The sequence below is a fragment of the Hemiscyllium ocellatum genome, unplaced genomic scaffold (assembly GCF_020745735.1).
Source record: "Hemiscyllium ocellatum isolate sHemOce1 unplaced genomic scaffold, sHemOce1.pat.X.cur. scaffold_1181_pat_ctg1, whole genome shotgun sequence".
NCBI lineage: Eukaryota > Metazoa > Chordata > Chondrichthyes > Orectolobiformes > Hemiscylliidae > Hemiscyllium > Hemiscyllium ocellatum.
This window is the reverse complement of record NW_026867696.1, coordinates 33,480-54,643: the sequence shown is the minus strand read 5'-3', so window position 1 is coordinate 54,643 and position 21,164 is coordinate 33,480. Positions and strand designations below refer to the sequence as shown.

General features: G+C 48.6%; 1 protein-coding gene and 1 long non-coding RNA gene across 10 annotated transcripts; one reads left to right on the top strand and one right to left on the bottom strand.

The window, feature by feature from the left end:
• The first annotated feature begins 898 nt into the window (after nt 1-898).
• On the top strand, nt 899-7,796 carry LOC132809412 (uncharacterized). Its single transcript, XR_009642303.1, has 2 exons — nt 899-1,193; nt 6,958-7,796. It is a non-coding gene; the product is annotated as an uncharacterized LOC132809412 (long non-coding RNA).
• LOC132809408 (gastrula zinc finger protein XlCGF49.1-like) lies at nt 1,632-20,950 on the bottom strand. Of its 9 annotated transcripts, none has more exons than XR_009642299.1 (4): nt 14,572-14,858; nt 11,432-11,536; nt 9,680-9,968; nt 1,632-2,654 (listed from the first exon to the last, which is right to left on the bottom strand). XR_009642299.1 is itself a non-coding variant. In XM_060822553.1 (2 exons), exon 2 carries the CDS (start codon nt 19,832-19,834, stop codon nt 19,067-19,069), a length of 768 nt encoding a protein of 255 aa, XP_060678536.1. In that variant the 5' UTR covers nt 19,835-20,084; nt 20,864-20,950; the 3' UTR covers nt 16,316-19,066. The 9 variants fall into 9 exon arrangements, 2 of the variants coding, with proteins under 2 accessions (XP_060678536.1, XP_060678537.1); XR_009642300.1 differs by lacking the exon at nt 1,632-2,654 and adding an exon at nt 5,962-6,236; XR_009642297.1 differs by lacking the exon at nt 9,680-9,968.
• Nucleotides 20,951-21,164: the final 214 nt, after the last annotated feature.

The following is a 21,164-nucleotide window of genomic DNA, read 5'->3' as shown; positions in this document are numbered from 1 at the left end:
CCAAATGCAGGCAAGTGGGACTGGTTTAGTTTGGAATCCTGGTGGGCATGAACGAATTGGACCGAAGTGTCTGTTTCTGTGCTGTATACCTCTATTGAAACCAGTCAAATTCTGAAAGGGACTTGACAGGATAGATGCAGATAAAATGCCCCTTTGTGGGGAGGGTCTCGAATTCCGACAATGTGGAAGCAGGCCATTCAGCCCATCTATTTCACTCTGGCCCTCTGAACAGTATCCCACCCATACCCAACCCCTTACTCCGTATTTCCCATGGCCAATCCACCCTAACCTGTACATCCCTGGTCACTATGGGTAACTTAGCACGGCCAATCCTCCCTAACCTACACTCTAATGTGTAAATTACCTTCTGAAGAATGTAATTTAAGTGCAGAGCTTTTCTAAGAAAATTGTCAGTTTGACTCAACATTGGGACACAGACAGAATTCACAACTATTGTCTCTGCTTATAAACAGGGCAACGTCTCTTCGAAATGTAGATTCATTTAGATATAACTGCGTCACTTTACATATTAAGATATCCCTTTGAATGTGCCACATCCCTTTGAAATGGAATCTCGTCTGTTTAAATCTCTTTATTTGCAGATATACCCGTTAAAATGTCCATGTCCCTTTAAAATGCAGATTGCCCCCTTTAGATATGAGGCCGTTCCGTTAGATGTCGGAATATCTGTTTAAATGGAGCCGTGAGCTTTCCCAACGTAGACAGGGCTCCTCGAAACGTGGCAGTGTCCCCCCTGCAGCTGCAGAGCGAGACAGGAGAGTTTGTTTTTGTGAATGAGCAGTTGTAGCGCGAGGTGGCTGTTGCTTGGTGACGGTGAGGCTCCCCCGGCCCCGCCCATCCCCCCGTGCAGACGTCACGCGGGGGTGAAGGCGGTTGGGAGGAGAAGTCGCTCGAGCGGGGAAGCGGCGGCCGTTAGGAAAATGGCGCCGTGCGGCCCGGGGCAGACCCCCGTCACTGGTCACCGCCGCCTTCCTGGTGCAGCTGCTGTGTCACGGCCACACCGGCCGGCTGTACAGCAGGCAGGAGCCGGTGACCATTCTGGAGGCGGATGGGGTTAAGGACCTGTTTGGGAACTGGTCGGGCGCCTGGGTGGTGGAGTTCTACTGGTCGTGGGGCGGCCCCTGTGTCAACTATGGGGCCACCTGGAAGGTACTGGGCCCGGGAGGTGAAAGGTGAGGCAGGTTGTGGGGGGGACGGAGGGGAAGGAATGTGGGGCCTGTCCTGTCATAGTCACATTTTACACTCACTTTCCATCTGCTTTTACTGGCGCTTGTGCTGTTTACCCCTCACTGTTTTATTAATCCTTGTGCTGTTTGCCCCTCACTGTTACTTGTGCAATTGCTGAGGGTAGTGTGTAAAAAGTAGTGAAAGATACTATGCACCAGCATGTATATGTTCCTCAGTTATTGAAGGGGCAGGACCTGTTGAGAACGGTTAGTAAAGCATATCGTGCACTAAGCCTTGTTAACATGGAGAGTTTGGTATTTGGAAAAATATACTTTTTTTATTATTTAGAATCATAAAGATGTACAGCACATGAACTCACCCATTTGGTCCAACCTGTCCATGCCAACCAGATATCCTAAATTAATCTAGTCCCATTTGTCAGCACTTGGTTCATATACCCATCCTGATGCCTTTTAAATGCTGTAATTATATCGGCCTCCACTACTTCCTCTCGCAGCTCATTCCATACATGCACCATCCTCTGCATGGAAAAGTTGCCCCTTAGGTACCTTTAATATCTTTCTGCTCTCACCCTAAACCTATGCCCTGTAGTTGTGAACCTCACCCCTATTCTGGGGAAAAGACATTAAAAAAAATGTTGAGCAGCCAGACAAAAGCGATAAAATGTTAAGCCACATGGGGAAAAAGAACTGTGGCTCTACCCTTTATTTCTCCTCTTGGCATTTGAACATTTAACATCTGTCAATAACACCAGCATCGCCACAGAGCACGTTGTGTCTGCTCCTCGGTGTGAACAACAGCGCACCTGCTCGCTGGTGTCACCAGTACATTGTCCATGCTCCTCACTGTCGGCAGAAAAGGAGACATCGCTTATCTCTGTTCCTAAAGGTCTTCCCTTTATTCTTAAAGCTGTGTCCTCTGGTCCTAGTCTCTCCTACCAATGGAAACATCTTCCCAATGTCATTGCACTGTGGGGATGAAGCCCTACCCTGTCCAGTAATTTCTGGTGGGTGAGACGAGGCCTCAAGGTTAGAGGGAGTAGCTTTCAGACAGAGATGAGGAGGAACTGCTTTTCCCAGAGGGTTGTGAATCTATGGAATAGTCTAGATTAGAGTGGTGCTGGAAAAGCACAGCAGGTCAGGCAGCATCCGGAGAGTAGGAAAATCGATGTTTCGGGCAAAAGCCCTTCATCAAAATCTAGGGAATACACTGGCTAAGGAAGCAATAGAGGCAGCTTCATTAAGTATATTCAAGATACAGTTGGGTGGGATTTGGCCTGGTTGGGGAATTAAGGGGTTTCTTGTGACAGTGCAGGGAGGAGAAGATGAAACGATGGATAGATCAGCCATGATCTTAATGAATGACGGAGCAGGCTCACTTGTAGCAACTGGAGTGAATCCAGCGAGGGAGCAGACTTTGGGACCTCAGGTATGTGTCTTGGTTACCTGGGTGAGGAGAGACAGAAGTTCAGATTAGATTACTTACAGTGTGGAAACAGGCCCTTCGGCCCAACAAGTCCACACTGACCCGCTGAAGCGCAACCCACCCATACCCTTACATTTACCCCTTACCTAACACTACGGGCAATTTAGCATGGCCAATTCACCTGACCCGCACATCTTTGGACTGTGGGAGGAAACCGGAGCACCCGGAGGAAACCCACGCAGACACGGGGAGAATGTGCAAACTCCACACAGTCAGTCGCCTGAGTCGGGAGTTGAACCCGGGTCTCAGGCGCTGTGAGGCAGCAGTGCTAACCACTGTGCCACCATGCCGCCCATGGACTTTTTTCCATAGCTTGCCAGAGTCTGAGGAGTGACCTTATACACTTTTATATCATCATGAGGGGCATGGATAGGGTAAATAAACATGGTATTTTCCTTTGGATGGGGCAGTCCAGAACTAGAGGGTAATAAGTTTAGGATCGAGCGTGTGGTGCAGCAGCAAGTCAGGCAGCATCTGAGGAGCAGGAAAATTGACGTTTCAGGGAAACTCCCTTCAGGGAAGTGTGTGTGTGTGTGTTTGTGCGCTGTGAGTGTGTTTTTGCATGTGTGCCTGCTTGATAAAGTGTGATTGTGATGGAGTATGAGTCTGCGAGAGGGTGAGAGTTTTGAGGGGGTGGTGTGTGTGTATGTCTGAGGGAGCGCGTGTGTGTATGAGAGAGGAATGGATATAAGTGAGGGGTTGCATTTGCTAAAATAAAGGAGGGCAAGAGTTGAACAGGTAATGGTAGGACCCTGGGTCATGTTGTAGAACAGAGACATGGAGGTGTTCAGGTTCATTGTTCTTGAAAGTTACATCACTGGTAGAAGGGGGTGAAGAAGGTGTTCAGCACACTTGCCTTCATGGTTCACATGCTGAGTTCAGGAGTTGGGACATCATGTTGGAGATGCACACAGAAAGTACGTTACTCAGAGGGTGATAGGTGCCTGGAACGCATTGCCAGCAGAGGTAGGGACGGTAGATTCATTCAAGGTGCATCCGAGCAGTAGGACAGTCGAAGTTTCGGGCACAAGCCCTTCATCAGGAATGATGCGTGGATGTTCAGAGGGGCATCAGCGTCCTTCTGTGCCAGTTGTCAGACAGGTGCAGCAAGCAATGAGCAAGGCAAGTGGTGTGTTAGCAAGAGGAATTGAGTTCAGAGATGGGAATGTCATCCTGCAGTTAGGGGGTCATTTGAATAAATTCAAGGTTGAGTTAATCTGATTTTTGAACAAGAAAGAAGTGGATGTTTATTGCGGAAGGCAAGAAAATGGTTTTAAGCCCAGTTTAGAACAGTTCCGGAGTCAGACAACACAGAAACAGATCCTTCAGTCCAACTAAACCGTGCTGACTGTGTCCACAAACTAAACTAGTCCCACCTGTGTGTATTTGGCCCATATCCCTCTGAACCTTTCCTATTCACGTACTTATCCAAATGTCTTTTAAACCTTGTTACTGTACCTACATCCACCACCGTGTCTGGACATTGATTCCACACACAAACTACTCTCAAAAAAAAGGCGCTACTCCAGTCTTTTGAAAATCTTTCTTCACTCACCTTCCTCATTTGCTCCCTAATCTTGAAACCCCCATCCTAGGGAAAGGACACCTGCGGTTCACCTCATCTACCTTCCATGATTTTATGAGCCTCCTTTTACGGTCACATCTCAACCTCATGTGTTCCAGTGAAAAAAGTCCCAGCCTATCCACCCAGCTGTAGGTATATTCATATCCAGTTATGAATTGTTCAATGCTGGTGCTGACTTGAAAGACCGAATGGCCTAGTCTTGCTCCCAATTCTCTCACTCTGTGTCCAGGACAGCAAGAGGCCCTAAGTCAGAGGAGCAGAAATTAGGCCATTCAGTCCATCAGGTCGAATCACCCCATTCAATCGTGGCTGCTAGGTTTCTCAACCCCATTCTCCTTTAACCCTTGATCCCCTTGATACTCAAGAACCTATCTGTCTCAGTTTTAAATATCCCCAGTGACCTGGCCTCCACAGCCTTCTATGGAAATAGATTCCACAGATTCACCGCTCTCTGGCTGAAGAAGTTTCTCCTTTCTAAAAGGACTTCCCTTTACTCGAAGCGCTGCCCTCTGGTCTGAGTCTGTCCTACCAATGGAAACATCTTCGCAACATCCACTCTGTCTGGGCTGTTCAGGATTATGTATGTTTCAATTAGACCGACCCCCCCCCCACATTGTGGGTCTTTTAATCAGCATGAACCAGACCATTCAGGATGAGGTACAGCAGGGATTGGGGTCAGCAAAATGAGAATGTAGGGAGAGTGTGTGGATTGGAGATTTTCAGCTTGGGAATGAGAGAGAAAAGAGGGTTTGCTATAAATTAGAATTGATCGGATGGGCCAAAGTGTGGTAGATGGAATTAAATTTTGAGAAATTCGAGTTGTTGCATTTTGGTCAAGCAATTCAGGCAGGACTGACAGAGTTAAGGGGAGTGTTGCAGAACAAAGAGACCTTGGAGTGCAGGTTCCATAGTTCCTTGAAAGTGGAGTCTCAGGTAGACAGGATAATGAATGAGGCATTTGGTAGGATGGCCTTTATTGGTCAGAGCATCGAGTAGATGAGTTGGGAGGTCATGTTGTGGCTGTCCAGGATGTTGGTTAAGCCAATTTTGGAATACTGCGTTCAGTTCTGGTCTCCCTACTGTAGGAAAGATGTTATGAAACTTTGAAAGGGGTCAGAAAAGATTTGAGCTATAGGGAGAGGCTGAATAGGCCAGGGATATTTTCCATGGAGCATCAGAGGCTGAGGGGTAAACTTACAGACCTTTGTAATGGGCATGGATAGGGGGGGAAACCTAAGGTCTTTTCCCCAGGGTAGGGGAGTCCAAGAAAACTAGAAGGCATATGTTTGAGGTGAGAGCAGAATGATTTAACAGGGGTCTGAGGGGCAATCTTTTCACAGAGGGTGGTGCATGTATGGCACGAACTGCCAGAGGAAGTGGTGGAGACTGGCACAATTACAACATTTAAAAGGCGTATGGATGTCGGTCTGTTCTCAGCTCTGCTGGATTTGTGTTGAAGCTTTGCCACCCCCCCCCCACCAAAACTGTCTTTACACCATCTGGGACAATAAAACATTCAGTCAATCAAGTCCCAATGCACAATCTCCCAGCCTGTGAACCATCCAGACACAGTGTAGTCACAGCAGGGAATCAAACAAGAAAAATGAAACAACATTAGAAATAAATAGGTGCTCGCGTTTAATGTTTATTCATTAGGAAGTAAACCAGAAATAAGGCTCTATTTGTATTTGCAGAATGATATTTGCAGATACATTCTATTTTGCTCAAAAAATACACAATCAGTAAGCAGTCAATCCATGTAATTTACAAAATATTACACTTTGGAAATAGAACCAGTCTGACTCAAGACTGGGACACAGACAGACTCTGACCTCACACCTTTAATGCATTATGTGAACTGAGATGTCACATTTTGCTATAAAACCTCGAGTTATCTTGATAAGGTGCCTTGCAAGAAGGTCTGGGATTTACATGTGAATGATAGCTGCAATCCAGTCTAAAAGATAAAAGACTTGACAGTCCAGGTTTGTTCAATATATCATTTCGGTGGCAGAACGCGATAATGTTTTTCTATAAGTTATGTCTTAAGATCTTATTCTCCACAACCACCTGAAGGATCAGTGAGTCATTCCAAATAAACCTGTTGAACACTCACCTGGTGGTGTGATTTTTAACTTTTGACCAGGTTAGGATGGATTGACCATGCCCAGAGATGTGCAGGTTAGGTGCACCAATCAGGGAGTAAAAGTTGAGCAATAGGGGGTAGGGGAATAGGTGCGGGCCTGTTACCCTTTAGAGGGTCGGTATGGATTTGTGGGGCTGAGTGGCCTGCTTTCACACTCTGGGGATTCTCTGAAGGGAAGGGATTGGCACAAACTCATTATTTTTTTTTACTTCCCAAAATCAGACCTCCACCCCTCTCAGCAGTATCCCAATGCTGTGAAAGATATTAACTTTCAGGTGGAGTTATCCAAAATTCAGAGAGATGTCAGTCTTGACGTTTTTGCTTTTCTGCCCCTGGAAGATCCTGAATCAGCACCTTCGGGGGAATTAGTTAGATCAGAGTGAGAACAGAGGGGGAGAGAGAGTGGGATGGTGCTTTCAATTTTGTGAAATAACAAAAGAAAAGAACTTTCCGCAGAAAGTAGAATTGCTTGTTCAGAATTTCTACCCTGCACTGACAGTGATGACTTTTGTAATCTCTTTTTACATTTCAGGATCAGAAGATGGAAGTTTCAAAATCAACAGACGAAGGCCTAATGCCCAAAACGTTGACTCTCCTGCTCCTCGGATGCTGCCTGACCTGCTGTGCTTTTCCAGCGCCGCATTTTCTGACTCTGACTCTCCAGCGTCTGCAGTCCTTACTTTGACATCCATGTCTGACAGTCATTCAATCCAATCCATCGGGACCGCAACAGTTTGCAACTATGATTCTGTGAGGAGCAAAGCTGTTTGGTTCCTGTTTGGGTACGTTTTCAGCATCAGTGGGACTGGATGAGAGACCCTACCATTACAGTGCACTGAGTGAGGAGCGTGCAACAGCTCTACGGTTTGGAAAGAGGAATTCACGGTGGACAGAAGCTCCACATGCGTTTGTGCGGCTGAAGCTTCGGCCATGGAGAAACCCGAGGAATCCCGCCCCGTGGAGAAACCATGGAAGTGTGACGACTGTGGGAAAGGCTTGTTTCCCGTCTGCCCTGGAGACTCATTGGCGCAGTCACACTGGGGAGAGGCCGTTCCCCTGCCCTGACTGCAGGAAGGACTTAAGCGATTCCTCCAACCTCCAGACCCACCAGTGGATCCACATGGGGGAGAGGCCCTTAAGCTGCCCCGAGTGCGGGAAGGCCTTTACCCAGGCCGCCTCCTTGCTGACCTACCAGCGGGATCACATGGCATTGCAGGAGGATTGAAAGAAAGACGGCCGAGTGCCTTTACCAACTGGACTATCAACCCAGTTCCAGTGGCGCCCGAGTTCGATTCCCACAACAGATGGCGGAATTGGAATTTGGTCAGAAATCTGGAGTTCAGAATCTAACGGTGAAACTATTGTCGGTGGGGTGGGGGTGGGAAAAAAACCCCTTCTTTAGGGAAGACTTGAGCAGTTATTAGAGCAGTCGTCCCAGCTGCATCCTTTACCCACTCTGGCCTACACATGACTCCAGACCCACAATAGTCTGGTTGACTCTATGCTGCTCATCCAACTTACTTGGATACAGGTTGAAATTGCTGAGTGAGGCAATACTTCCTCCAGGTTAAGGCGATATCAAGGATCCAATTACAAAGGGACAACTCAGTGGTGACCAATAATGAAGAAAGTGAGGAGTTGCACTTTGACCTTGAGCTGTTTTTAAAAAATTGCTACTTTTTCTACACCTTTCTGCTGGGAGATTCTGAAGCTGTAACAAAGTTGGGTCACAATAAAGATTACCTGAACTTCACACTGAGCTCATGCTCTCAATGAGAGCTTTAAACTGCAACAGGTTTTTGGTTTAAAACTGCTGATTTCTTACAGGAGAAAGTTAGAACTGCAGATGCTGGAGATCAGGGTCAAGATTAGAGTGGTGCTGGCAAAGTACTGCAGGTCAGGCAGCATCCGAGGAGCAGGAAAATCGACATTTCGGGTTTGCTCCAGACTCCACCCTCCTTACTGTGTCAACCATCTGTGAGTAGGGTACTCTCTTCACAACTCCTTTTCCATTTATTTCATTCTGGGCTTCAATTTATGACTTGCAGCAACTGAAAGGAAAGAGAATGAATCCATGGAATGGACAGAATTGGGAAAAGTTTGTTTATAACAGAGTGTTTCATGTATTGAGTGAATGTAAAGAGGAAGTGGTGGATACATGTTCAGATGCAACGTTTAAAATTCATGTGGATAAGTACATGAATAGGGAAGGTGTGGAGGTATATGGGCCAAACACTGGCAAGTGGCACTAGTTTAGTTTGAGAACATAGTCAGCATGGAATAGTTGGACTGAAGGGTCTGTTTCTGTGCTGTCTGACCGTAACTGTTCTGTCGTGGTCTTAAAACCATTTTCTTGCCTTCCACTTTAAAAATGTCTACTCTTCCTGTATCCAAAACATAAACCACAAAAAAAACACACCTCATCCACACAACATAAAAATCCACACTTTGTTGTTCAAAAATCAGATGAACTCAGCCTTGAATAAATTCAATGACTCCCTAACTGCAGGAAGACATCCCCATTTCTAATCTCAGTTCAGCCTGCTAATATACCACTTGCCTTGCTGCACCTGTCTGACAACTGGCATTGACTGATGTAGAAGGATGCCTCTAATCAAAGCACTGATCACAGGGTGGTCTGGTTTCAGGACCTGATTTCTCTATCCTCTGTTGATCTCCCTGTTCCCACAGACTAAGATGTCGGTCTGTTCTCAGCTCTGCTGGATTTCTGCTAAAGCTTTGACCCCGCCTTTTATAACTTCTGGAACGATAAAATATTCAATCAAGACCCAAGCCACAATCTCCCAGCCTGTCAACTATCCTAATACAAGGTGTAGTCATAGCAGGGAATCGAACAAGAAAAATAAAACAAAATCGTAAATAAATAGGTACACGTGCTTAATGTTTGTTCATGAGGAAGTAAACCAGAAATAGGGGTCTCCCAGGAATCTTCCAGTGCCCTACTTGAGGAATTCTGTCACCCTTACACCTATGAGGATCCAGCTATGAATTACAACAACATTTACACCAACAGAAATAAAGCAACGGTTATCAAATAGAGATAAACAGCACGGAAATAGACTGTTTCTCTATCTCATGCACACACGAGATAGATCATCCATGGGGGTGGGTTTGTATTTGCAGCATGATGTTTGCAAATACATTCTACTTTGCAAGGTTTGTAGCTCAGGTTGAGGATTAGGGTGTAGGTTTGCTCGCTGAGCTGTAGGTTTGATATCCAGACGTTTCATTACCTGGCTCGGGAACATCATCAGTGGCGACCTCCAAGTGAAGCGAAGCTGTTGTCTCCTGCTTTCGATTTATATGTTTGGCCTGGATGGGGTTCCTGGGGTTTGTGGTGATGTCATTTCCTGTTCATTTTCTGAGGGGTTGATAGATGGTATCTAGATCTATGTGTTTGTTTATGGTGTTGTGATTGGAGTGCCAGGCCTCTAGGAATTCTCTGGCATGTCTTTGCTTAGCCTGTCCCAGGATAGATGTTGTCCCAGTTGAAGTGATGTTTTCTTTCATCCGTATGTTGGGCTACAAGGGATAGAAGATCATGTCTTTTTATGGCTAGCTGGTGTGCGTGTATCCTGGTGGCTAACTTTCTTCCTGTTTGTCCTACGTACTGTTTGTGGCAGTCCTTGCAAACCCCCGGAGTATGGGTCTGGGTGATATACGCGTCGGCAGGTCGGTGTGGACTTGTTGGGCCGAAGGGCCTGTTTCCACACTAAGTGATCTAATCTAATCTAAAAAGATTTACAAGGATGTCGCCAAGACTGGAGGATTTGAGCTATAGGGAGAGACAGAACAGGCTGGGGCTATTTTCCCTGGAGCGTCAGAGGCTGAGGGGTGACCTTATAGAGGTTTATAAAATCATGAGGGGCATGGATAGGATAGATAGACAAAGTCTTTTCTATGGGATGGGAGAGTCCAGAACTACAGGGCATAGGTTTAGGGTGAGAGGGGAAAGATATGAAAGAGACCTAAGGGGCAACCTTCTCATTTAGAGGGTGGTACGTGTATGGAATGAGCTGCCAGAGGAAGTGGTGGAGGCTGATACAATTGCAACATTTAAAAGGCAACTGGGGGGATATGGGCCCCGTGCTGGCAGGTGGGACTAGATTGGGTTGGGATATCTGGTTGGCATATACGAGTTGTCCAGGTTCAGGTGGATTGACAGTACTGAAATACCCATAGTGCCTAGGGATGTGCAGGTTAGGTGCATTAGTCAGGGGTAAATGTTGAGCAATGGGGTAGGGGAATTGCATGGTGGGTTACCCTTTGGAGGATCGGTGTGTAGTCTTTGGGTCGAGTGGCCAGCTTCCACACTGGGGAGTCTCTGAAGGGGAAGGGATTTTTGTAAACTGTGCAAGGCAACGCAGGCGTAGTGCGGGGGCCTGCTGTTGGCCTTGCCCTGCCCCTTGCACCTCCCCCTGTTGTTGAGCTGTCTAAAACACAGCTACTCTTTCTCTGCCCTTTTGCTGGGGGCATCTGCAGCTGTAACAATGTTGGGCCACAATAAAGGTAACCAGAACGTACTGCTGGGCTCAGGCTCTCATTGAAAGCTCCAAGCGGTTTTTGTTTTAAAGCTGCTCATTTCTTGCAGCCTCCTGCACTAAGTTTCCAAAGTCGTGTATCAGATGGAGCAGTGAATGAGTAGCTGGTTTCGTTAGAAATTATAAACTTTTCAGGAGTGCAGGCACTGCATCATTTCATCGGCAGTTTACTGGCAGCACTGGGAGGTATGGGCTGTGTTCATTAGAAAGGAGGTGGAGGTGCTGCTGTTGGACTAGGTGGGACAAGGTTGAAAAATCACAACAGTGGGTTATAGTCCAACAGATTTATTTGGAAGCACTAGCTTTCAGTGCGCTGCTCCTTCATCGGGTAGCTGTGGAGCAGGATCATAAGACGCAGAGTTAAGAGCAAAAGGTCACAGTGTCATGCAACTGATATGATATATTGACAAATGTAGATTGATGTTAAACATTCAGCACACTTACCTTAATTGTTCACACCATTGAACAAAGGAGTTGGGACATCATGTTGAAGGTGTACAGGATGTTGGTGAAGTCACTTGTAGAGTACTGAGAAGGCTTCTGGTGGCCCTGTAATAGGAAGAATACTATTACAGAGAGTCCAGTAAAGATTTACCAGGATGTTGCCAGGACTGGAGGGTTTGAGTTATAAGGAGAAGCTGAGACTGTCTTCACTGGAGCACAGGAGGTTGAGAGGTGACCTCATTGAGATTGATATGATCATGAGGGTTCTAAGTAACATGAACATCAAATAGCGAGGAGCCTACACGGTTATGTCAAGTGAGTGGGGGAGAAATTGTGGCATTTGGACACTTTAAATCCATCAAAAACAGCATCTCCATAGAGCATACTGTGCATGTCAGGTGAGGTGCCAGAAGACTGGAGGTTGGCTAACGTGGTGCCACTGTTTAAGAAGGGTGGTAAGGACAAGCCAGGGAACTATAGATCAGTGTGCCTGACATCAGTGGTGGGCACATTGTTGGAGGGAATCCTGAGGGACAGGATTCTACCTTCATCTAGGTGGATGGGCTGGGACTTTTTCACTGGAGCATTGGAAGTGGAGATGTGACCTTATCAACGTTTATAAAATCATGAGGGGAGAGATGAGGTGAACAAAGGGTGTCCTTCCCCTAGGGTTGGGGTTTCAAGATTAGGGAGCAAATTTTGACGGTGACAGGAGAAGGATTTTAAAAAGACTTGAAGGGCACAATTTTTTTTTACACAGTAGTTCACGTGAGGACTAAATGTCTAGAGGATGTGGTGGATGCAGGTACAGTAACGTCATGAATAGGAAAGGTTTGGAGGGATATGGGCCAAAACACTGCCAGGTGGGACTGGTTTAGTTTGAGAACATAGTCAGCATTGACTAGTTGTACTGAAGGGTCTGTTTCTGTGCTGTCTGACTCTGGAACTGTCTAAAAACTGGATACTGGTCTTAGAACCATTTTTTTGCCTTCCCCCACAAGCATCCACATAAAAATCACGTGAACTCAGCCTTGAATATATTCTATGACCTCCTAACTGCTGGAAGACATTCCCACTTCTGAACTTAATTCCTCTTGCTAATATGCCACTTGCCTTGCTCATTGCCTGCTGCACCTGTCTGACAACTGGCACAGAAGGACGCTGATGCCCCTCTGAACATCCACGCATCATTCCTGATGAAGGGCTTGTGCCTCAAACTACGACTGTCCTACTGCTCGACCCACTGTGCTTTGCCAGTTATGGTCTTCTCTACGTCAGGAAGACCGAGCGTAAACTTGGGGAATGGTTTACGGACCATCACAGCCAGGTCCACAGAGGCTGAGCGGACTTCCCAGTCTCCACCCATTTTAATGCCCCTTCCCACTCCCCTTCTGACAAATTGGAGGAACAAAACCTCATCTTGTCTGAGCAGTCCACAGCCCGGAGGACTCGACACGAAGTTCTCCAATTTCAAATAATCTCCCATCCCATCCCCCAACTCACTTCCCAGCCCTTTCCACTCTTCCCTGCCAACTAGATTCCTTCCTCCCATTCACCAACCAGGTTATGGGGATAATGCAGGAACAGGATACTGATTGAGGATGATCAGCCACGCTCGTAATGAATGGTGGTGCTGGCTCAAAGGGCAGAAGAGCTGACTCCTGCACCTATTGTCTATTGTACCTTCTACCTGTCTCCACCTATCCTCACTTCATCACCCTGCCCCCAGCACACCCTTGTTCCACAGCTCTTGCTATACCCACCCCCAATCCTGAACAAGGGTTCCACCAGATACCTCAACTCTTCCACCTACTGATACTGCCTGGCTTGCTGCATTCTTCCAGTCTCCTGCCTGTCTATTTTGTCAATTGAGACAAAGGCTTGGACTATTTTTTCCAGAGTCTGTCCCCTCACTGGATTCACTCCCATTCCTTTCAGTTGCTCCAAGTCAACAATTGAACCCCAGAATGAAACGTAAATGGAAAAGGGGGTGAGAAAAGAGAGTGCTGTACACACAGATGTTGGACAGAGGAAGGAAGCTGCAGTCTGAGTGAAGCTCAATCTTCATTGACAGAGGGGAGGGGCAGGAACTTCAGAACCTCATGGCCCAACTTCCGCGTTCACCAATAGGGGAGCTCCGAATGGCAGGAGGACAAGTCTCCTTCTGGTCCTCCAGTGAGCCTTATTTGTCCATCAAAAGTAGGTTTTGCCCCTTTTCTGCCGACAATGAAGAACACGCCCAATGTTTTGATGACACTGGCAAACATGTGCCCTGCTTGTTGACACCGAGGAGTGTACACAATATGCTCTGTAGCAATGCTGGTGTTATTGACAGATTTTCAGTTTCCAAATGTCTATTGGAGATCAAAAAGGGCAGAGCGATATTTTTTCCCCCATGTGGCTTGATATTTGATTGCTTTTGCATTTGTTTGGCTGCTCAATGTTTTTAAGTCTTTTCCTCCGTGTTGGGGTGACCTTCACAACTAGAGGACATAGGTTTAGGGTGAGGCCACACATATAAAAGATACCTGAAGGGCAATGTTTCCATGCAGAGAGTGGTGTGTGTATGGAATGAGCTGCCAGAGGAAGTGGTGGAGGCCGGTATAATTACAGTCTTTAAAAAGTATCTGGATGGGTATATGAATAGGAATGGTGTAGAGGGATATAGTGCTGGCAATGGGGACTAGATTAATGTAGGATATCTGGTTGGCGTGGACAGGTTGGACTGAGGGGATCTGTTTCCGTGCTGAAAATCTCTACGACTCCAAATAATAAAAAGTCAACTTTTCCAATGAACATATCCATGTTAACAAGGCTTAGTGCACAACCTGCTTTACGAACCGTTCTCAACAGGTCCTGCCCCTTCAATAACTGAGGAACATATACATGCTGGTGCATAGTATCCTTCACTAGTATTTACACACTACCCTCAGCAATTGCACAAGTAACAGTGAGGGGTAAACAGCACAAGGATTAATAAAACAGTGAGGGGTAAACAGCACAAGGATTAAAACACAGTGAGGGGTAAACAGCACAAGCGCCAGTAAAAGCAGATGGAAAGTGAGTGTAAAATGTGACTATGACAGGACAGGACAGGCCCCACATTCCTTCCCCTCCGTCCCCCCCACAACCTGCCTCACCTTTCACCTCCCGGGCCCAGTACCTTCCAGGTGGCCCCATAGTTGACACAGGGGCCGCCCCACGACCAGTAGAACTCCACCACCCAGGCGGCCGACCAGTTCCCAAACAGGGCCTTAACCCCATCCGCCTCCAGAATGGTCACCGGCTCCTGCCTGCTGTACAGCCGGCCGGTGTGGCCGTGACACAGCAGCTGCACCAGGAAGGCGGCGGTGACCAGTGACGGGGGTCTGCCCCGGGCCGCACGGCGCCATTTTCCTAACGGCCGCCGCTTCCCCGCTCGAGCGACTTCTCCTCCCAACCGCCTTCACCCCCGCGTGACGTCTGCACGGGGGGATGGGCGGGGCCGGGGGAGCCTCACCGTCACCAAGCAACAGCCACCTCGCGCTACAACTGCTCATTCACAAAAACAAACTCTCCTGTCTCGCTCTGCAGCTGCAGGGGGGACACTGCCACGTTTCGAGGAGCCCTGTCTACATTGGGAAAGCTCACGGCTCCATTTAAACAGATATTCCGACATCTAATACAACTATGTTAACTTTCAACTGCGTTCAGGGAACATGTATTTTGCTCTAAGTCTATTGAGTTTAACTGCAGCATGGCTGTAGTTTTAAACTTGTTTGCTTTCCTGAACAGCTAGGTTTAAATGTTTTATTCGTTAGAAGAACCAAAATTAGTGATAGTTCACATATCCACCCTGAAATGGGGTGGGTAACTGGATTGAGTGGGTAGGCGCCCTGCTAAGTTTAACTTTGGGGACAGCCTTTGAGCTGCATATGAACAAACTGCTTACATGTTGCACTTATCGACTGCTAAATATCGGCTCTTGTTATCTTAACACTTAGCCTTCTGATTGGACATTGCAAAGGTTCACCTCCCGCCCACACCCCGCCAGCACCCTTCCCAAGGGTCAGACCCTCCCTCTCTCCAAAGTTTCGGCTGATCAGTTCAAGCACAGGGTCGCAGCCTTTTCTTGCTAAGCTCAGCTGGCTTAAACGTTAGCAACGCCTCTGGTTCCTGTTGGGATTTACGCTCCCGAGCGCAGACCTGGCCCGCAGCCTCTAGTCCCACAGTTCCTGCTGACTGCAAACTGTCCTTCTGTCAGCAAAAATACAAACACGACGGGGACAGTGTTCATTTCGCTATTCTCAATGTCAACTCTGACCCCACGAAAGGTTCTCTTTTCAGGGGCGGGCATGTCAATTGCCTACTTGGGGTTTGGTGAAATGTCTCAACAAGTGTTTCGGTTTGTCTATATTTACAAGAATTCTAACCCCAACTAGACATTTACATGTAAAATCTAAGAATTATACAACGTGACACATGAAAGCATGATGAGGAGCATCTCCTGTGTCCTCTCTCAGCTCAGAAAAGACTTAAACCCCGCTCCCCCCTGTAACATTCATCCAGGTGACAAAAGGATCTTAACGCAGGCGGATTATAAGGGGTTGCTTAGTGGGCACAGCGCCAAGGGACCCGGGTTCAATTCCAGCCTCAGGGGCGACTGTCCCTATGGAGTTTGCACATTTCCAGCCTGCGTCTGCGAGGGTTTTCCCCGGGTGCACCGGCTTCCTCCCACAATCCAAAGATGCGTAGGTGAGGGTGGATTGGCTATGCTAAATTACCCATAGTACCTAGGGATGTGTAGGTGAGGGTGGATTGGCCATGCTAAATTACCCATAGTACTGTTAGGATGGAATTTGTCCTTGCATGTTCGTTTTAGGAGGAGAGACAACAGACGCTCAATTGTTTGGCACAAGCAGGCTTTATTGCAGAATCGTAGCTGATACAGTGAATCACCATACATTCACTGGAGAAGGCGCGTTCTGCCTTCCCCTCCCAAATCTGCTCCTGATATACTCTTTGCTGAGCAGAGCTTCGCGGAGCTACTAAGCATTGCCTTATTAGGACATTTCGCGTTTGCTAGGCGTTTCCTGTTATTGAGCTGATTTGGGCGTTGGCAGCTGAGCTAGCCACGTAAGCAACAGTTTCGATTCCCCAAACAGCAGCTATAGCTCCACCCTCCCTTGACCTATTTTATCCTAACAGTACCCAGGGATGTGTAGGATTAGGTAATTTAGCATGGCCAATCGACCCTAACCTACACATCCCTGGGTACTATGGGTAATTTAGCATGGCCAATCCACCCTTAGTGTAGGATTGGCCAGGCTAAATTGTCCTATAGTATCCAGGGATGTGCAGGTTTGGGTGGACTGGCCGTGCTAAATTACATAGTGTTTGGGATGTGCAGGTTAGGGGGCATTGGCCGTGCTAAATTACCCATAGTGCCGTGCAGGTTAGGGTGCATTAGCTGTGCTAAATTACCCATAGTGCCCAGGGATGTGTAGGCTAGGTGGGTTAGTCAATGGGAATTGCAGGGTTACGGGCAGAGGTCTGGGTGAGGGAGGGTTGGTGTGGGTTGGATGGGCTGAAGGGCCTGCTCCTACACTGCATGGGTTCTAAGCGTGAGATGAGGTGCTTGACGGAAACGATGGGGAAGAGGCAGTGAAAACACAACGAGACCGTTTGAAAGTGGGAGCATGACAGGAGGGGGTGGGTAAATGGGATGTGGTGAGGGAGGGGGCTTAGGAGAGAAAGAGACACAGAAAGAGAGGGTCACACACAGATACAACTGGTGAAAGTGGGGAAGATTGTGATAGGTTCAGATAAGGTGGAGGAAGAAAAGCTGTTCCCTATTCACTGATAGTGACAAGGTCAGGGGCGGCCTGAAGTTCAGGGGTTTGAGCAGGAGAGAGAGGGGGAAAACAGAGGAAAAACAGGTTTACCCAGCAAGCAGCAATATGCTGGAATCCGCTGTCACCTCAGAGAGACAGACAGACGCAGAGCCAGAGAGGTAATTAGATGAAAGGCCTCCCTGTGCTGTGAGATCCAAAAGGAGCACGCGAGCAGCTGCCCCAGTGTCTGGCGGTCTGAGGCATCTCCCCCTTGCCCCATTACCGGTACCACTCTCCCGTCCCATTGGCACCCTCCCGGTGAACGGCCCACTCTCCAACTGCACTCAAGCTGCCCCTTCCCCCGGGGGCTGGAAGAGGACGGAACAGCCCGTTCCAGAGCGGGGCTCGGGAACGCTGCCCATGTCCGCGAGGTCCTTTCCGAGAAAGGAAACAAAAAGGACAACAGACAGGGGACCACCCGCATCAACGGGAATGACAACATTTCACCCTCAGACAAGGCCTTGTCAAGAGATGTACAGCACGGAAACAGACCCTTCGGTCTAACCCGTCCATACCGACCAAATATCCCAACCCAAACTAGTCCCACCTGCCAGCACCCGGCTCATATCCCTCCAAACCCTTCCTATTCATATACCCATCCAAATGCCTCTTAAATGTTGTAATTGTACCAGCCTCCACCACATCCTCTGGCAGCTCATTCCGTACACACACCACCTTCTGTATGAAAACGTTGCCCTGTAGGTCTCTTTTATATCTTCCCCTCTCACCCTAAACCTATGCCCTCTAGTTCTGGATTCCCCAACCCCAGGGAAAAGACTTTGCCTATTTATCCTATCCATGCCGGTCATAATTTTGTAAACCTCTATAAGGTCATCCCTCAGCCTCCGACGCTCCAGGGAAAACAGCCCCAGCCTGTTCAGCCTCTCCCTGTAGCTCAGACCCTCCAACCCTGGCAACATCCTTGTAAATCTTTTCTGAACCCTTCCAAGTTTCGCAACAGCGGGGAGACCCAGAAATGGAAAAGACTGAAGGGGGAAGTCAGCGGTAAATCTTTTGAAGAGGTTACAAAGGAGAGACTTCTGTCTGCAGCGGGAATGACCCCCACAGTAGCAGGTCGAGGTGGACGGCATTTAAGGAGAAGCTGGATACAGACGTCAGGGAGAAAGGAACTGAAGGGAATGCTGCTGTAAGGGAAATCAAGTGTGAGCAAGTGAAGGGGAGGTGCGTAGAGGCTCACATGGGTCAGAAATACTGAGAGAGACCAGTTGAGCTGAAGGACCTGACTGGAGACTCAATGGGACAGAGAGTGAAATCTTGGATCCACCTGCAAGAGAAGGAGAAACACGTGATTTACCTCCCAGGATTAAGCAAGTCCCGCAGATTCTGCAGATCACTTTATTGGTCACAGCACTGAGTATAGGGGTTGGGGTCTGGACAGGACGTTGGTTAGGCCACTTTTGGAATACACAGGAACCTCGATTATCCAAAGGACACATGCAGAGTGTATTTCAGTCGCTTGACGATTAGATCCCTTACAGTGTGGAAACAGGCCCAACCAGTCCACACTGACCCTCTGAAGAGTAACCCACCCAGACCTATTTCCCTCTGACTAATGTACCTAACACTACGGGCAATTTAGCATGGCCAATTTACCCTGACCTGCACATCTTTGGACTGTGGGACGGAACCGGAGCACGAGGAGGAAACCCACGCAGACGCGGGGAGAATGTGCAAACTCCACACAGTCTGTCGCCTGAGGCAGGAATGAAACCCGGGTCCCTGGTACTGTGAGGTAGCAGCGCTAACCACTGAGCCACCGTGCTGGTTCATCTAATTCTGGATAATCGAAGTTTCTCTGTATTATGTGCACTTCTGGTCTATCGGAAGGATGTTCCCCCGTGTGGACCCGCTGGTGGATCTGGAGGCCGGACGAGTGGGGGAAGCCCTTGCCACAGACGGAGCAGGTGAAGGCCCCCTCGCCGGTGTGCACCTGCTGGTGCCGCAGCAGGCTGGACGAGTGAGAGAAGCCCTTGCCGCAGACGGAGCAGGTGAAGGCCCCCTCGCCGGTGTGGACCTGCTGGTGCCACAGCAGGCTGGACGAGTGAGAGAAGCTCTTGCCACAGACAGAGCAGCTGAACGGCCTCTCCCCGGTGTGGACCCGCTGGTGGGTCAGCAGGTGCGACGAGCGGGTGAAGCCCTTGCCGCAGACGGTGCAGGTGAAGGGCCGCTCCCCGGTGTGGACCTGCTGGTGCTTGAGCAGGCTGGACGAGTGAGGGAAGCCCTTGCCGCACACCGAGCAGGTGAAGGGCCGCTCCCCGGTGTGGACCCGCTGGTGCTTGAGCAGGCTGGACGATTCGCTGAAGTCCTTCCCGCACTCAGAGCAAGCGAACGGCCGCTCCCCGGTGTGGACCCGCTGGTGGGACAGCAGGTGGGGCGACTGGGTGAAGCCCTTGCCGCAGACGGAGCAGGTGAAGGGCCGCTCCCCGGTGTGGACACGGCGGTGGATCTCCAGCATGGAGGGATAGTGGAATCCTTTCCCGCAATCCCCACACTTCCACGGTTTCTCCATGGCTCGCAGAATGCCTCCTGAGACTTCCTTTCCCCACAGTGGGCAAACTGGCTCAGGCACGTGCCCCTGTGGTTCAGGTAAAGATGATACTTTAAGAGCCTACTGAAGCAGACAAAAACGTTCAAAGAATTTTCCCCTTCTGGACTGAAAGAGGGACGTCTCTCCTGTCCCACGAATCAAGGGGCTCTGTCAGACCTTCACATGGTACTCAGTTGGGAAGCTCTACCTGCAAAGCTGCTCTTCTCATATCCTGTGAAAAGGGGATTACAAAAGTCATTGCTGCCTGCACATGACAGGAATTCAGAACAGATCATTCTAGTTTCTGTAGAACTTCCCTAAAACAACCAAGTTACAATATGCAGATGCCAGTGTTGGGCTGGGGTGTACAAACATAAAAAAAATCACACATCACCAGGTTGTAGTCCATTAGATTTGTTTAGAAGTTCGAACTTTCAGAGCTCTGCACCTTCATCAGGTAGCTAGTAAAACCTCCAGGCGAAAAAGACAGCAGATGCTGGAGATCAGTGTGGTGCTGGAAAAGCACAGCAGGTCAGGCAGCATCCGCGGAGCAGGGAAAAAAAAAATCGACATTTCGGGCAAAAGCCCTTCATCAGGAATGAGGAAAGAATGAGGACACTTTCCTCATTCCTGAAGACGGGCTCATGCCCGAAACCTCGATTCTCCTGTTCCTTGGATGCTGCCTGACCTGCTGAGCTTTTCCAGCAACACATTTCCAGCTCTGATCTCCAGCATCTGCAGACCTCATTTTCTCCTATAACCTAGAGTTGTGTGATTTTTAACTTTAAAAAGTGTTGCAAATCTCCACCACACACACACTTTTCTTCAATTCTCACTCTGCTGTTTCTGATATTACCCATCCCCCAGTATTGTCCAGAAAGGGTCTTATTACCTAAAAAAGCTGTAAAACTCCATCCCACACACTCTTTAACTCTTGCTGTACCTAATATCCCACCTCCCCCCATGCTCCAGCAGGGTCTGACTGATGCTCATTGACTGAGCCACACTCACCTCTTCCTGGACACAGCGACCCTCCAGACCAACACAACATCAGCTACCCATAACCCCCCCGCAACGGCGCATGTGCAGGAGCATCCGGTCACGTGAATCGAGGGACCGCTGTCGTCACAAAGGCCGCGCGTTCATTGGACGAAGTGCCCGTCCGTGCGGCGGCGCTGGTCTTTGTGACGCCCACGTGACCTCTCTCCTCCTCCACCACCCACGCGCCCCTCCCTTCACCTCGACACGGGGAGGCATGACCAATGGGGAGCCTTGGAGGACCGGAAGGAAGGCTGGTCCTCCTACCAATCAG

Bases quoted from the DNA above. Each gene is read 5' to 3' on its own strand.
- LOC132809408 (XM_060822553.1), bottom strand. From the start codon at position 19,834: ATGGAGAAACCGTGGAAGTGTGGGGATTGCGGGAAAGGATTCCACTAT.